This window comes from Camelus dromedarius, chromosome 1 (genome assembly GCF_036321535.1).
Source record: "Camelus dromedarius isolate mCamDro1 chromosome 1, mCamDro1.pat, whole genome shotgun sequence".
In the NCBI taxonomy this organism is placed as follows: domain Eukaryota; kingdom Metazoa; phylum Chordata; class Mammalia; order Artiodactyla; family Camelidae; genus Camelus; species Camelus dromedarius.
In genome coordinates this window covers 32346161-32364314 of record NC_087436.1, presented here as the reverse complement: position 1 = coordinate 32364314, position 18154 = coordinate 32346161, and the positions used below count along the sequence as shown (strand labels likewise).

The 18154-nt window shown below is 32.2% G+C and overlaps 2 protein-coding genes and 1 non-coding gene across 7 annotated transcripts in view; 2 read left to right on the top strand and 1 right to left on the bottom strand.

Annotated features, from left to right (window-relative positions):
- The window catches only part of MFSD8 (major facilitator superfamily domain containing 8), an 82652-nt gene that overhangs the window by 40356 nt on the left and 24142 nt on the right, over window positions 1-18154 (bottom strand). The gene's annotated exons all lie outside the window — the stretch shown is intronic.
- Window positions 1-18154, top strand: part of ABHD18 (abhydrolase domain containing 18) — a 37448-nt gene that overhangs the window by 9233 nt on the left and 10061 nt on the right. For 3 of the 4 annotated variants that reach the window (XM_064475730.1, XM_064475665.1, XM_064475704.1), the window contains 7 exons: window positions 3515-3623; window positions 4277-4361; window positions 7428-7528; window positions 11208-11286; window positions 11390-11476; window positions 13164-13189; window positions 16233-16371. In XM_064475730.1, the coding sequence (XP_064331800.1) occupies window positions 3532-3623; window positions 4277-4361; window positions 7428-7528; window positions 11208-11286; window positions 11390-11476; window positions 13164-13189; window positions 16233-16371 (609 nt within the window). In that variant the 5' untranslated portion in view covers window positions 3515-3531. Of the gene's footprint in view, window positions 1-3514; window positions 3624-4276; window positions 4362-7427; window positions 7529-11207; window positions 11287-11389; window positions 11477-13163; window positions 13190-16232; window positions 16372-18154 lie in introns of those variants that run through there. The other variant, XM_064475764.1, reaches the window with a different exon arrangement.
- Window positions 16430-16565, top strand: LOC116149008 (small nucleolar RNA SNORA42/SNORA80 family). Its single transcript, XR_004132654.1, has one exon. It is a non-coding gene; the product is annotated as a small nucleolar RNA SNORA42/SNORA80 family (small nucleolar RNA).

Below are 18154 nucleotides of genomic sequence, written 5' to 3'. Positions count from 1 at the left end.
TTTAAAGGTACTGTAGAACTACTCTTAAAAACCTTATGAGAAATCATCTTGTGGACTTTTTAATTTAAATTAATAGACTTTATTATGTATAACAGTTTTAGGTTTATAGAAAATTTCAACAAGATAGTACACAGAGTTCCCATATATCCCTTCTACCCTTCACAGTTTCCCTGTTACCTTCTTGCATTAGTGTGGTATATTTGTTACACTTGATGAACTCAATATTGATATTTACTAAATAAAGTCCATAGTTTACCTTAGCATACACTCTTTGTGTTATACAGTTCTGTGGGTTTTGACGAATATATAATATCATATATTTACCATTAAAGTATTATACAGAATAGTTTTCCTACCTTAAAGTCCTCTCTGCTCTTTTGTCCATTTTTCAATTGGCTTGTTTCTTTTCTTTTGTTGAGTTTTGAGAGTTCTTTATGTATTTTGGATACAAGTCCTTTATCAGATAGATGTTTTGCAAATATTTTCTCATAGTCTGGCTTGTCTTTTCATTTCTTGATGGAGCTCATTTTTAATGAATGTGTGTTGAATCAACCAGTTTCTTTAAGGTCTTGAAATATTTGCTGTATTTTCGCTGACTATGGTCTCTCGTGTATTCGTCTGAAAGTTTACAGTTTCACTTTTTATGCTTAGCTCTCTGATCCAATCCACGTGGATATTTTTTGTGTGTACTTAGTATGAGGCATTGAGATTTAATTTTTTCCCACATGGATAACCAATTGCCCTGACATCTATTACTGAACTTAGTAATAACAATACGTTTTAATACTTTGTTGACTCACTTGTGTTTTCTCTGTAATAGTCATACTCTTTGTGTGCAATGGCAGGCTTTCTCCCCCTTTTCTAATCTTTAAACCTTTTCATTTTTTTTTTTCAGCTTTAGATATCTTGTTCTGTTTTAGAAAGAAAGTGATAATAGTGGGAATTCTTATCCCTCACTTTTAAGGGAATGCTTCTAAAATTTCATCATTAAATATTATACAGTAGATTTTTTTTATATCATATCAAATTAATCATGCTTTCCTACATTCCTAGATTTTTTTACTTTATACTTATGTCTGGATGCTGAATTGTATCAGATGCTAGGAGTTTTTGTTTGCTTGTTTTCTTTATATCTCTAAGATATGTCTTTCTTTCTTGTTTAGTTAATGTAGTAAGTTATTCTAAACTATTCTTACATTCTAACCATAAACCCATCTGAAATATCTATTAGTGTTCTTAAAGAATTATTTGGGTTCTCATTGTTTTTTATTTTCTATTTTGTTAATTACTACAAAAGGACTGGTAATGATCATTGAATACAACTATCTCTAAGACTAAGAATATGAATATAAACTCTGAAAATGTAGAATTGATATAATTTATAAGAGTTAGAAGCAGAAAAGAAAGAGAAGGTAGAAAGTAGTGATTTCCTCAGCCATCACAGTCTGTGATAGAGATATCATTTAAAGACTAGAGATATTAGTATATTTAAAGGTATAAAGATAAGCAGTAAGAAAAAATATGAACTAAAATTGGGTGGTGGGGTGAAGGGAGCAAATATATCTTTCATTATTTATCAGCAGGACTTAATAAATACTATATAAAATATGGAAATACAGGTTTGAGTATTAAATAGAATTATAAAGATAATCAGTAATATTAGTAAGTATAGCACTTAAATTTGCTAAGTGCTGTTTAAGTGCTTCACGTATAATAACATTTATTTCTCATACCAATCCGAGTTAAGTCCTGTCATCATCCTCATTTTATGGATGAGTTACAGAAAGGATAAGTGACTTGCTCAAAATCACACAGTAAAGGAACTCAGGGAGTTTGCCTCTAGAGAATGTGCTTTTAACCACTATGGTATATTGCATCTTAAATATTTCTCTCTCTCAAGGGGAAGGGTACAGCACAGTGGTAGAGTGCTTAGCACACATCCTTGTGTTCAATCCCCAGTACCTTCACTAAGAAATAAGTAAATAAACCTAATTACCTCCCCACTAAATATATATATATATATATACAAATAAAATCTCTTTCAAATTTACATACACTCAAATGTAAAGTGATTTAATATGAATGGTAAAAAAAAACTAAAGACTCAATAAAACAAAAAAAGAACTAAAACCAAACCATTATCATAATAATAAAAATATAAATTGGCTAAGCTCACTTATTAATAGAAAAAAATGAGGCAGGCCTATACATCCTGAAATTGAAAGAGCTTTGTGGGTATTTTAACTAGGCAGAGTGAGGAAGAACCCTCAAAAAATACTAATATATAGTTGGTCTCTTCTGTGTTTAAAAAAACACACCAAAACACCTAAAATCTGTGTATGTGTATAAATGGATAGAACAAGTGCTCACAGGTGTACAGCATTAAGAGCAGTTACCTTTTGGGAAGAGGGGAAGCTTAGCAGAAGTGAAGAGAGACTGCTCAGTTTTACTCTGTATATTTTTGTATTGTTTGAATTTTGCCAAAAAGGTGTTACATAACTCAAGTAAAAATTTGTAAAGTGTTTACAGGTAAAGAAATAACATCAACAAGAGAAAGGTCAGAAAGAACAGTATCCAAACTGTTAGCACTAAATATCTCTGAAAAGTAGAATTAGAGATAATGGGAAGATTATTTTCCCCTATTTTACTGTATATACTTCTGTATTGTTTGAATTTTAAAATGTTACAGTGAGAATTTTTGAATTAGAAAATAAAGAAGAGAATATATGATCATTTTCTCTTGCCTTTCCTCTACATAATTTGTCTGTTCCTGTCCTTGGAATTCATCTTAGCTGTGCTTCCCACTTGCTGTGTGACCTTAAGTAAATCACCTATACGCTCTGTGTCACAGTTTCTTTGTCTTGGGGTAATACATCTTCCTTCATAAAATTGTTGGGAGGCTTAAACAAGAATGTGTGAGAGAGAGAGAGAGTATGTATGTGCATGTGTGTGCGCACGTGGTTTTTAATGGTGCCTGGCAGATAAAATAGTACTACATAAATATTAGCTACTCCTCTTGTTCAGCACATTTTGAGTATTCACTACAGTCACTGTGCTGAGGATGGGAAGATCTTGTCGCAGAGGATTCAGTTTACTGAAGCTCAGGGCTCTACTTCATCTTCTCTACTTTCATCGCAGTTTTTTTTTTTTTTTTCTCTATCTGTATCTTATTTCCAAGAGAATAAATTCAAGGTTCTAGCAGAATCTCATTCTTTAATTTTTTCCCAATCATATTGAGGAATTGTATAATTGATATACAACACTGTATTACTTAAAAGTGTACAACATAATGATTTGATACATGTATCTATTGTGATATGAGTACCACAATAAGTTTAGTTAATAATGTACAGCATGGTAACTATAGTTAACAGTACTGTTTTGTATATTTGAAAGTTGCTAAGAGAGTAGATCAATCTTTAATTTTTTTCCTGATATATAAAGGGATGGTTAGAAAACTGACCTGTTGACTAAAATAAAAATTATTAAAGTCATTTAAAATTATCTTTTATAGATGTTTGTTTGCTACTGATGGGTGTGAGCAAGTTAGATATTCTATACCGGAGACTTCTTCTCACCAAACTTTTTATCAGAGGATGGGGAAGGCCAGAGGATCTCAAAAGGTAAGCACTTTTTTCTGAAGGCTTGTTCTGAATTTGTTGTTTTAGTAAACATTTAAAATTTCATATCAGTTATAAAGTCCTTTACCACGAATATAAAGTGGTGAATTAAGTGTTAAACTGCTATATAAAAAAGAAATTATTTCTTTTTCTCTATTATCTAATTATTTTTCTTAAGTTTTAACCTGTATAAGCATAAATTGAACTATTTTTAAAGTAATTCAGATTTTAAAATAAAGAGCTTTCAGAAATACAAACTAAATTTTTAACTTTGGTAAGTTTTAAGTTGATTAGAATTTCCAGGGACTGAGCTTTCTTGGGTAATTTAATTTATAATGACTATAAAACTGGGATATAATGTAGTTCATGGAAATATCTGGACTTATGAAAATCAATTTTCAGTATTTGTTTCTTTAATTTTGAGTCTTATGTACGTAATTATTTTCTGAACAATGATATTTCTCACTTTTTGTCTGAGACAAAATGTCAAGCTTGAAAAAAAAACCCAACAGCCTAATCTTTTTCTTTAATGATTAAAATTAAATTTTAATATAGTTTATGTACTGGAGTTGCTAATTCTTAATTACTTTTCATCAGTCTTAATATAATGGGAATAAATACTGAATTTTTTCCTTTTTCCCCCCTTACTATAATAGACTCTTTGAATTCAGAAAGATGATTGGAAATCGAGAAAGATGTCAGAATCTGGTTTCCAGTGATTATCCAGTATACATCGATAAGGTATTCAAATGAAAGAAATGCGATTATAGAAATTCAGGTTTAATATAACTATGTGACAAGAGTAGGTTGAATGGTATAGTAAGATAACAATGAACTCTAAAACATAAGTACAATATAGATTTTTCATTTAATATTTTTTAAATGCTATGTATCCTAACTGAATGCTTATATTAAATATATATACATTTATATTTGGGAGCATATATTTAATACTTACCTAGATATAAGAAAATATTTAGGGCTGGATCTTTTTGAGCCTCATCTTTTATTTTTAGGCTCAGGAGGGTTAAAGTAAATTATTCAGTGTTTCAGAAGAATTATAAGTAACACAGGGAAGGGCTCACATAGGCACCTCTCATCTGTATGGCCCACTGTTGTCGATGGCAGGTTACCCCTAATAAACTCCTTTACTATTTTCCTCCTTAAAAAAAAATTAATACAGGGAAGCACTCTAGTTGGAGAATCAGCACAGGAGAAGCTATTATCAAAACAACTGTTAAATAATACCAGAGATATGTTACGGGATATAGTTAATTGCTGAGAGAAGGATAGAAAGAAAATGCTATAAAATTAGAGAATATGAGAAAATATATTTGAAATAGTTTTTAAGCAAGCATATGTTTTTCTGTAAAATATTTCTAGGTTTATGTAATTGGATGCTTAAAGTATTATTGAGGGGGGTTGCAAATTGTTGGGCTTCACATCCCACTGCCTTCAGCCAAAATAACTCTACTTTCACATCTTTTATATATTGGATACCTTTAGAAGACTGTGTTCTTCAAGACTTTTCACTGCTAAGAACAAAATTTTATAATTTGGAAATACCTTCTCTATACCATATGGCTGCTCCCTCTGTATCTTCTGGATTTAGGACATTTCTCCCTCAAATTTTGCTAAATATTTCCATTTTCTCTGTTTCTTTTTTTCTATTAAAAAATCATAGGCTTAAAATAAACAAATGTAAAGCACACCAAGTAAAGATCAAAACTCTAATCTGCCACTTTCCACCCCCTAATTTCATTTTCCTACCAAGAAGGAATTACTGTTGGGACTTTAGAATGCTTTCTTGTATATATTCTTCCTCTCCTCTTTCCTCTCCTAGCCTTATCTGTCTGTCTCTTCTCTCTGTTTTTAGAGATTGAGATATATTTCACATACATTAAAAAATCACCTTTTTAAAGTATACAATTCAGTGTTGTTGTTTTTTATTATTACATTCCCAACATGTGCAACTATCACTGCCTAATTCCAGGATATTTTTACTGCACCCCAAAAGAAACCCTGTACCCTTTAGCTCACCCCCACTTCCTCAGCCTCCCACCTGTTGGCAGTCACTAATCTGCTATCTCTTTGGATTTACCCGTTCTAGACATTTCATATAAATGGAATCATTCAGCATGTGGCCTTTTGTGTTTGGCTTATTTCACTTAGCAAATTTTCAAGATTCATCCATGTTTTAGGATGTACCAGTACTTCCTTCCTTTTTATGGCTAAATAATATTCCATTGTATGGATATACAACATTTTGTTTATCCATTTATCATTTGATGGGCATTTGAGTTGTTTCTGCTTTTTAACTATTATGAATAATAATGCTGTGCATATTAACGTACCAGTGTTTTTGTGGATGTATGTTTTCATTTCTCTTGGCTATGTATCTAGGAGTGGAATTACTCAGTCACAGGGTCACTCTGTTTAGCTTTTTGGCAACTTTCCCAAAGTACACCATTTTACTTTCCCACAAGCAGTGCATAAAGCTTTCAGTTTATCCACATTCTTATTAATATTTGTACTTGTCCTTGCCATCCTAGTGGGTGTGAAGTGTATTTTACTGTGACTTTGATATGCCTTTCCCTAATGACTATGATGTTGAGCATCTTTTCATATGCTTATTGGCCATTTGTATGTCTTCTTTTCAGAAATATCTATGAAATCCTTGCCCATTTTTAGTGTTGAGTTGAAGCTTAATTTTTGTATCTATATTATATATGGCTCTAAAAACTTTTTTTTTTTTTTTACAAATTTGCCATTTATCCCAACACTGTTGAATTAATATTCCTTTTCACATTAGTTTGTGCTACTTCCTTTGCCAAATAATTAATTCTTCTAAAATACATAAAAAGAAAACTTTGAAACTGTAGGAGGCACAAAGATGAGTAAAATGTAAAGACTTCTTGGATTAAAAATTTCATATCATATACATCTTAAGTCTCCTTACCATTTTCAAAACAATGCAATGCAATTCCAACTAAATACTCAACTTAGACTTAAGGTCCATAAAATAATCCTAAAATTATTTTGGGAAGAATGTATATTTGGGTTTTAAGTCATTTGCCAAAAAATATGGATTATTTAATAAATGATGTTGACACAACTGGTTAGAATTTGTGTTTTTTAAAAGCTGGAGATATTTAGCTTCCAAAGATACAATTTTTTTGTTCTAGGTTTTAATGAAAATATGTGGTGTTTTCCTGCTAATTTAATTTTGGTCTGGTAAAGATTTTTTTATTTAAAAAAAAAAAACTATTTGAGGTGAAAAAAGTTTAGGTGTTGAATATTAGTAAATGTCTTTGCTATATATGTAAATATCACATTTCTCCTTTTTAATATGTGACTCATTACTCATTACTCATATGTAATGACATGACTCATTACATCGGTAGATTACCTGAAAATGAGCCATTCTAACATATATGATGTCAACCCTTATTTGATTGTGGTAAATTATTTTTACAATTTGTTGGTAAATTGTTTTTGTATTTTTTTGTATATTGTTGAATTCTTGTAACTAGTATTTTACTTTGTTACTGCATGTCATTATACAAGTGAGGTTTATTTATACTTTATTTTCCCAACTAGACTATAGTAAAGGATATAGAAGGAAAATAAATGTGAGTACATAGGAGACATGTCTTTGGAAAGCAGAATGGGGCAAAAGGGTACATAGTAGGCACTGAAAAAAAAGTTTTAATCGAATAGAACTTTTTTTATATATAGGAAAACATCTGTTATAGACTAAGATATCTTAGCCCTGGTGTATACATCTTGGGTTTGCTTTTCTTTTAGATAGAAGAGCAGTCAGACTGTAGGATCCTAGATGGACACTTTGTTTCCCCCATGGCCCACTATGTGCCTGGTATCATGCCAATTGAATCTGTTATTGCAAGGTAAGAATTTTTATTCAGAGAGTTAAAGTAGTAGGTTATTTATGTTCATTTAAAATTATAATAGCAATGCCATATTACTTCAGATTACTTAGTATTAATTACAATAATTATTTAGCATTAATTCCCATTAAATGTGGTATCTTGGAGAATAAAAATATAGAGCTTTAGTATGCATTTGAACCTGTTGTTATCAGCTTAAAATAGACTATTATAAATATGTTTTATATAAGCCTCATGGTAACCACAAAGCTAAAACCTGTAATAAATAGATAAAAGATAAAGATGAAGAAATGTAAGCATACTATTGCAGAAAATCATCAAATCACAAAGGAAGAGACAAATAGAAGAAAGGAACAAAAGAATTATAAAACAGCCAGCAAACAGTTAATAGAATTGCAATAGTAGGTCCATACCTATCAATAATCACTTTTGATGTAAAGGACTAAATTCTCCAATCAAAAGATATAGAGTGGCTGGAAGGATAAAAAACAAGGCCCCAAAATGTATGTTACCTACAAGAAACTCACATCAGATATAAGGACATACACAGACTGAAAGTGAAGGAATAAAAAAAGATATTCCATGCAAATAGGAACCAAAAGAAAGCAGAGGTAGCTCTACTTATTTCATTCAAAATAAACTTTAAGACAAAGATTGGAATAAAGGACAAAGAAGGTCATAATATAATGATAAAGGGGTCAATCCAGGAAGACCATATAACATTTGTATTTATGTACCCAACATAGGACTAAATATATAAAGCATATTAACAGATCTGAAAGGAGAAACAGACAGAGATATAATAATAGTAGGGAACTTCAGTACCCCACTTTAAACAATAAATAGATCATTCAGGCAGAAAATCAGTAAGGAAACTTTGGAATCAAGACACATGTTAGACCAGACAGACTTAAAAGAAATTTACAGAACATTGTATCCAACAGCAGCAGAATTTTTTTTTTCAAGTGCACAAGAAACATTCTCCAAGCTAGATCATATGTTAGGTCACAAAACTAGCCTTAATAAATTTACAAAGATTGAAATTACATCAAGCATCTTTTCCGGTCACGTTGGTATGAAACTAGAAACCAATTAAAAGGAGAAGACTGGAAAATTCAAAAATATATGGAGATTAAACAACATGTTACTGAACAACTAATGAGTCACAGAAGAAATCAAAAAATAAATTTAAAAAATACCTTGAGACAAATGAAAATGGAAATACAACATACCAAAACTTACGAGATACAGCAAAAGTGGTTTAAGAGAGAAATCCATAACAATAAACACCTACATTAAAAAAAAAAAAAAAGATCTCAAATAAACAACCTAACTTTACTCCTCAAGGAACTAGAAAAAAACAAACTAAGCCCAGGTTAGTAGAAAGAAGGAAATAACATAGAGAGTGGAAATAAATGAAATAAAGACTATAAAAATAACAGAAAAGATCCATGAAACTAGGAGTTGGGTTTTGCAAAGATAAACAAACAGACAAACTTTCAGCTAGACTCACTATGAATAACTCAGAGAGGACTCAAATAAATAAAATTAGAAATGAAAGAGGAGCCATTACAACTGATATTACACAAATACAAATGATCATGAGACTGCTATGAACAATTATCTGCCAACCACTTGGACAACCCAGAAGAAATGGATAAATTCCTAGGGACATACAACCTACCAAAACTGAATCAAGAAGAAACCAAAAATCTGAGCAGACCAACTACTGATAAGGATATTGAATCAATAATCAAAAATTTCCCAAAAAAGAAAAGTCTAGGACCAGATGGCTGGTGGGGGGTTGGGTGGCGGGTGGGTATAGCTCCGTGGTAAAGTGTGTGCCTAGCATGAATGAGGTCCTGGGTTCAATCCCCAGTGCCTCCATATAAATAAATCAATAAAAACCCAATAATCCACCCCCCCAGAAAACACCACAGATGGCTACACTGGTGAATTCTACATGTAAAGAAACATTTAAAGAAGAATTAATACAGTCTTTCTCGAACTCTTCCAAAATACTGAAGAGGAGGGAACACTTACTAACTTATTTTACCAGGACAGTATAACCCTGATACCAAAACAGGATACCCTCCCCCAAAAGAAAATTACATGTCAGTATTCCTGATGAATATAGATGCAAAAATCCTCAACAAAATATTGGCAAACTGAATTTAACAATATACTAAAAGGATTATACACCATGATCAAATGGGATTTATCCCAGGGATGCAAAGATGGTCCAATATCTGCAAATCAATCAGTGTCATACACCTCATTTTAAAAATGAAGGATAAAAATAAGATGATGATCTCAATAGACAAAAAAGCATGACAGAATTCAACAGCCATTCATGGTAAAAACTCTCAACAGGCTGGGTACAGAGGAAACATAGCTGAACATAATAAAGACTATATATGTCAAGCCCACAGCTAATATCATACTCAAAAATAAAAAGCTGAAAAGTCTTTTCTCTGAGATCAGGAACAAAATAAGGGTGCCCATTTTGATCACTTTTATTTAACATATTACCACAAGTAAGTCCTGGAAGAAAACATAGGCAGTAAACTCCTAGACACAGGTCTTGGCAGTGATTTTTTGGGATATGACTCGAAAGCAAATGCAACAAAGGCAAAAATAAAACAGTGGATTGGCCCCAGGCAGCCATGCAGGCGGAGGGGAGACGCGCGGGGCAAGCAGTTAGAGGTTGTGGGCTCTAGGGTGGGAGGAGGCCGGGTTCACAGGGGTGCTGCGCTGGTGGCGGCTGCAGCTGCTGCTGCTGCAGTGTCAGCGGGCAGGTGCATATGTCTCAGTGCCCACTCGCCAGGGGCGCCCAACGACCCTCTGTGGCACCTTCACACGCTGGAGACGCACAGCCCATTATGGAAGTGCAGGGTTGAACATGGTGTACCTGCAGGTGGTGCTGGCCAGCATTAAAAAAAAAAAAAATGGGACTACATCAAACTAAAAAGCTTCTACATAGCAATGGAAAACAACAAAATGAAAAGGCAACCTGTGAAGTGGGAGAAAATATTTACAAATTATTAATCTAAAGGGTTAATATCCAAAATATACAAAGAACTCACAACTCAATAGCGAAAAAACAAATAATGGGTTAAAAAATGGGCAGAAGAACTGAACAGATTTTTTTCAAAGAAGACATATAGTGGCCAATAGGTAAGTCAGATCTTGTCATAGACCCCAAGCTGAAAGACAAAAAAGGTAACATGAACGACTTTAAATCACAGCTTGTACAGCCAAGCATTATTCCTGCAAGGAGATAAAGCAGACTATCTAAAGAGTTGTTTTTCTAAGACTTAATCATATACATTGATCTTTACAAAATAAGAACATTTCATTATGCGTTTATAAAGTTGTGGTACTGAGTAAGGTAAAAATTATTACAATAAATTATGTGCTTATATTGTAATTGAATATATTAATACCCTAACACAGAGCAAATTTACAATATCTTAGTTGCCTTTGGGCAAACACTACTTTAATGAGTCAATTAGATTTTGGTATATGTGCTGCTGAAGCAAGCACAGTTAGAATTTGATATCAAAATTCTGAACAATCTTTTCTCTCAAGTAATTTAATTATGAAACTGTTATGAATTGAAAGTTTGTATTAAAAGCTTTTAAAGGAGAATTTCACTGATGTGTTTTATTTTAAATAGGTTCCAATTTATTGTGCCTAAAGAATGGAACAGCAAATATAGACCTGTATGCATTCATCTTGCTGGAACAGGAGATCATGTAAGACTTTATTCTAACAGCTTAATCCCTAAGTTGTTAACCTACTCTCCTTAACAGATACGGTTATTATATTCTTTAAGTATGTCATCTTTTCTTTCCTCAGCATTACTGGAGACGACGAACACTAATGGCTCGTCCAATGATTAAAGAAGCCCGGATGGCTTCTCTGCTGTTAGAAAACCCTTATTATATCCTTTTGGGATACCTAGAAATCTTTTCACTCACTCACCCACCCTATTTATTTACTTACTTACTTACTTACTTACTTACTTACTTACTTACTTACTTACTTACTTATTTACTTACTTACTTACTTACTTACTTACTTACTTACTTACTTACTTACTTACTTACTTACTTACAGATTTAGTAATCAAAAGGAATGGTAGATAGGAACCAGATTTTCCAAACCAGTTAAATTTAGTCAGTTCAGGAAATATTTAAGAAGCAAGAATGAAGTGAAAAATTGTTTCATGCCTAATTTTAAAATCAATTTAAGGATCTTGCTTCTATTGCATAATAGAAGTAAGCTGTACTTCTATTTCTTCTGACACTTATGCTGGATTTTAAAATTAGTAAGTCAAGCTTTTGCCATTAAGGAAACCCTCATGTTTTAAATGTGTTTACATTCAAGTATCAGTTGAGGTTTAGAACAGCTCTTAACTTAATTTTCAAGATGACGCCAGACTATTCCCAGAAGAAGAAATGAAACTGATATACAGTTTTAAAGAAATGTTCAGCATTGCTGGTAATAAGAGAAATGTAAAGTTAAAGCAACAATTACAAAAGATTTCACAACAGGCATGAGGCTATTTTGAAATGAGCACTCTCGTTACTGATGACTGAAAATCAGTTCAGTCCTCTGGGAAAGCATTTTTACCATATGCATCAGGAGCTTTAAAAAATCTCATATTCCTTGACAAAGTGATTTTGATTATGGGAAATTTATTCTAAGGATAAAATATAAAGAAAAAAGAAAATAATAGAAAAGAGAAAAGATATTTTTGTAACATAATAGTAAGACATTAGAAATAGCTTAAATGTATAATAATAGAAAGTTAAGTAAATCGTGGTTCATAACACTGGAATGTTATACAATTGGTTGTTTTATGTTTATTTCTTTATTACTTGTTTTACCACTTAGTACTTGTATGACCTTGGATCTGTTAGTTAACCTTTTAGTACCTTAACTTTTTATTGGTAAACAGGAATAATCTCTTAGGTTATTCAGAGTATTAAATAGTTAATATTGTCTAGAACAGTGTTTGGTAAATAACAAGCATTCAGTAAATTTTAACAGTTATTATTAAAAAGTTTATAATAATGAATGAAAACTACTTACAGTGCAAAAATAGGATATAAAACTCTACAGTATGGAATAGGTATGCAAAAAAATCTAAAAACAGAAAATCTATTTTAAAACTGTGCAAAAGGGAAAATGCTGGAAAGAAATACACCAAAATATTAATATGGTTATCTGAAGATAAAGTAGTTTTTCTTTTAATGTGCTTTTCTGTATTTTCTAGACTTTCTATAATAAACATAAATGGAAAAAGCCATAAACTTCATTTTAAAATTAAGTTGAAGACTAGACAATCCTGTTAAATATACTAAAAACATTGAATTGTACACTTTAAATGGGTAAATTTCATTGTATATGATTATATCTTAATGAAACTTTTTTAAAAAAGAAAAAGGAAAATAATTAAGTTGAAAAACCTGAGAACTTCTAAACAGCCTATTTGAGATGACTATAAAATAGTTATTTCAGCATTAAATTGTCTTGTATTGAACTGTTTTGCCTAAGTCAATGTGTTTTGAGACATAGAATGTACTTAATTATTTTAAAACTTTCTCTTTGACCCACATCCTTAAATGGCTGCAGGAAACCCAAGGACCAAATGTAAGTATGTGTTACCTTTATTTTTCCAGTCTTTATACTGAATTTTCAGCAGTCTTAAGATTTGGTAGTCTTCAGTTTTTAAGTTAAATATTCAAGTGTTACTGGAAGAAAAATTCTATTATAAAACTGTGGTAGGCGTGTTATCTTGAATTTTTATTTTAAGCTTTATGCATTTTAAATATCTGATGAAAAGATAAATAAGAAATTTTAATAGGCTGATTGAAGAGATATTATATTTGTCAAAGTGTAACCAAAGAAAGGATAAAATGTTTACCTTTTTAAAGTACATTTACTTACTTTGTGAAATTAAACACTACTATTTTTATTTTTGCAATGTGTAGTATAGGTAACTTGAAGGTACACTTTCTTTCCTGTCTTTTAAAATGATGAACTTTGAAGTCAGTTTTTTTGCATTTCTGTAATCTATATTGTGTGTGGGTTTGGTTCATTCCATAGATTTTTGACCCTAAACACTGGGAGGACAGCAACAAAAAACGAGGTTCTTGCTTTCATAGAGCTTATAGTCTAGTATGGGAGATAGATAAAAAATCAATAAGATAATTCCAAATACTTATCAATGCCATGAGGAAAATGAAATGGGATAAAGAATACTGGGGGTAGGTGCAGGGTGGAGCAGTGTTAGATGTAAAGACATGATAAAATGAGAAGGAGCTACCAAGGAGAAGACTTGGAGGTAATCATTCTCAGAGAAGGAAGACTAAATGACAAGCCTGGTGTCAGCCCTTGGTGGGAGAGTAGTACAAGATGAGGTCAGAAAGGTAGGCAAGGGTCAGAGTACAAAGAGCCAGTTTGCTTTGAATTTACTGTAAGTGCCGTGGGAAACCTCTTGAGAATTTTAAGCAGAGAAGTGATCTGATTTATGTTTTGAAAGGCTTACTCTGGCTTACTGGGGCAAGAGCAGCAGCAGAGAAATCAAGTAAGAAGCTACTGCAATAACACAGGGGGAAAAAGACAACTTTGAGGTGCTGGCAGTGGAGATGGAAAGAAGTTCTAATGGATTTGAGACATAATTTAGAAGTTGAAAGAAGACTTGTTAATAAATTGGATATCATGGATAAGAAATCAGAAGTTCTAACTTGGACATGTTAAATTTGTGATGACTATTAGAACTGTAAGTGGAGAAGTAGGGAGTTGGTAAGTGCTGGAGAGGTAGAGTTAGAATTCACTTATTGTTTGTGGTCATAACATGAAAAAGGTTTGGAGGAAAAGCAAGGTGGGGTAGAGGCAAACCTATATCCTGTGAAGGATAGGTTAGAATATACTTTGTGAAACCTTGTGAAAAATCGAAGTCTAGACTTAATAGTTCAAGAATTCTTATTCTGGAACCAAGCAATGAATTCAGAACTAGGTGCATCATTTTTACCCTGTCTACAGGTGGTTAAAAACCAAAGAATTTATTTAGTTGTAGTGAGAGGCAGCATGAGCTTAATAGAAAAACTCTGACTTTGGAGTCATACAGACGTAGGTTGGAATTGTAACTTGCCATTTACTAACTGTATGGCCTTGGCCTCGCTAAATATCAGTTATCTCATTTATAAAGTGAGAAAATTATCTAATTTCTTCCATGCAGAATTGCTGTGAGAATTATGTTTATAAGATATCTCATCAGATATTATGTACCCAAGAAATATAATACTCCAGTGTATTTTATTTTTCTCAAACAACTCATCCTAAGTAAGAAATGGCTTGCAACTTAAATAATAATAAACATTCTCATTCTCTCTCTCTCTCTTACTCAAAGCCATCTTAAGCCTATTTTCATTGAAAGTGGTTGAACAATTTGACTGAGTCCACTGTTAAAAGTAACCTCTGTCCAAGAACCTACATCAGTAACTTCTATATAAAAGAACCAACTGAAGTGGACTTGAGAATTCAAACTTCCATTCCAGGCCAAAATAAATAATCAGGGAATTATGTGATCATAAATAGACTGGAATGAGGGTTGGAAACAAATATAAGGATAAATGGGCTTTTTTATAATGAAGCATGAATATAATCTGTTTTGACAGAAGATAACATATTTTCCATAAAGAAAAAGCTACCTTACGGACTTAGAGCTCTAAGAGGATGTGGTAGGACAGTGGACATAAGCTCTTTGGGGGCCAGAATTCTGTTTTTCACAGCTTGGCATTCCTATGGCATCTGGTTCTTTGCACATGATCATAACCATTGATAAAATGAATTTTTGTATACTTTGACAAGGTTTCATCTAGGAGCTAATTATGTCAGTATGTCTTTATATGAATTAAATTTTGAAAAAACAGATTATAACTTGGTCACTTTAGTAATAAAATAATATTTTTATCACTATATAAGAATGGTTCTGGATTCTAAAAATATGTATTTAAGCACTTCTTATAACGATATGTACTTATATGTAAAAATCAGTTTCTAAAACAGAAAATTTCAGTTGAATTGGTATTTATTTAAATTAATCAAAACATGTATTTTTATAAAAATGTATTTTTCTAATATATTCATAAATTAGATAACCTGTGAAAATAAGTAACATTTAAGATTTTGGTAATACAAGAGCCTAGTATTAGGCTAAATTCTTTTACATTGCTTTTTTAAAAAATGTATGCTTTAAGTTCTATTGTAATTTTTTTTTCTAAGAAGGGAAAGTATAAATTTATTTTTCCTTATATCATTAGTGGTAACTTAACTAAAACTTGACAGTATAGAAAAAGTATTCTCCCATAAATATTTTAACAGTTTTAAGTTCTGTCAGATAAATAAGGTATTCTTTTCTGGACTTCAAAATTGTTAAATAATTGAAATTCAATAAAGACTATATGCTGTAAAACGGATAGAACTTTATAAAAATAAGATTTAGGCAATTAATATGTAGAATAAATAATGTTAGCACTATTCTAATTTCATCAATTTATTCCATTGTTTTACTTAGCTAACTAGTCTTTTAAAAGAAAACATGAAGTCTGGCTGCCTGTTGTAAATTTGCATGTGTTAAAATATAAATACATAAGAATAAATAATTTTCTTTTTTGTTTTGTGAGGCTAGAAGGTCCAGCTTAAAAAATGTGTCTGACCTTTTTGTGATGGGAGGAGCTCTTGTTTTAGAATCTGCAGCTCTCTTGCACTGGCTAGAGAGGGAGGGTTATGGACCTCTAGGAATGACCGGAATATCCATGGGCGGACACGTAAGCATCTTTATTTCAACTGATATTTATGTTATGTTTACAAGATCTAGGAAATTGAGCATGGTAGTGGATTTATGGTGGGTCCTCCACTGTGGGCCTCTCATAGTGTACCCATGCCAGAGCAAACTGAGCCTTGAACCATTGCCCAGTCTCCTTACCTGTGGGCTGTGAGCACTGAAGGGTGTTGTACAGTGTTGGGGGGATAAAAAGATCTAGGGAATCTGGTTGTTTAAAAATTCACTTTAGGTGTGGAATTAATTTTAGTTCTGAGGAAAGCATAAACAGACTCTAAACTTCTGTTCCAATTATGAAGTAATGATATTATTTTTTGTATGATTTATATAGGCATGATTATACTACTTACTCCACAGTTATATCTCAGGTATTAGATTTGATATTTTATTAAAAGTTGATTATAGAACTTAAATCTCAACTATAAATGCCTTATTCTGCTATTAAGTTGGTGAAGATAGCTAATTTGGAAAATACTTTTCATTTTCTCTTCTTTCCATCCCCAGTACCACGAACCTATTTTACCTTTGCTTTCTAGAGTGTACTGAAATGGCCTCCTGCTTGCTTTCTCATCTAGTATTTTCTCTCCTTACTCTTTTTCTTAACAGTTTTTTTCCACACCATAACTAGAGTGATCTTCCTAAATCTGACCTCTGCTTTCTCCTGCTTAAAACCTGCCAAAGGCTTGAACTGGGCTCTAGCTCTGTCAGGTGCCAGCATCCATCTAGTGCCCCTCATCCCCTTTTACATAGCCCAAATAACAGCTTGCCCTTCTGGTTCCAGATTAGAGTTACTTCCTATGAGAAGCTCTTCCTGATTCCCAGTCTTACCCCAGAATATACTTCATCTTTCAGTAACATGTACTTTTTCGTTGTACTATGATTACTTGTTTAGCAGTCTGTTTTCTTCATAAATCAGTTGGTTAACTGAGGGCCAGAAATATGCTCTGGTTCATTTCCTGGACACATTAGTCATTCAGTGTATATATATACACACACACACACACACATACACATATATATATGTATTCTGTAAGTCATTTGAATTATAAAATTAAGTTTAAAAGCTTACTCAAATTTAAAGCAACTACCAAAGAGTGAAGCTGATAAAGTTAGCTTCAAAGACTCAAATTAAAAAAAAAACAAAACAAAAACTACAGACAGTGAAACCTAAAGGTGGGAAAAGATTTATTTTTCTACCTAATAATGTTTCCATTGTTATGACCTAGGTCAGGGCCTTATAACTCTCAGCTGGACTACTACTTATTAACTGGTTTCCCTACCTCAAATAGCACCCTCTCTAATCAATCTTATAAAGAAAGTACTATCAATTTAGCTTCATTGAATCACTTTTTTGACAATGACAGTTCTTTGCTCAGGTCTCTTTAGTAATTCCCTCAAATCTGATCCTGATCAATCTTTCTAGCCCTCCCTATCTCCCCTATCCCTGACCACATGTGTTCTATTGACCAGCCTAGCTGAAGTATGTTGGCTGTTTCCCTACCAGACTCTGTGTTCCTCACCATCTTGCCTTTGATCATACTCTTTATATGGAAGACAAGACCCTAACTTCCCTTTCCCCTAAAAGACTCAAGCCTTTTCATGAAGCTTCTGATTCCTCTAGCCAAAAATAACTTTTCCCTTCTCTAAACACACACATTACATTATTTTATATCAGTTATATAATCTGCTCTGTAGTTCACCAAATTCTCCACATCTTTCAGTCAACTTCAAAAGTCTGAGATTTTATAGTTATGATTTTGCTCTACCTG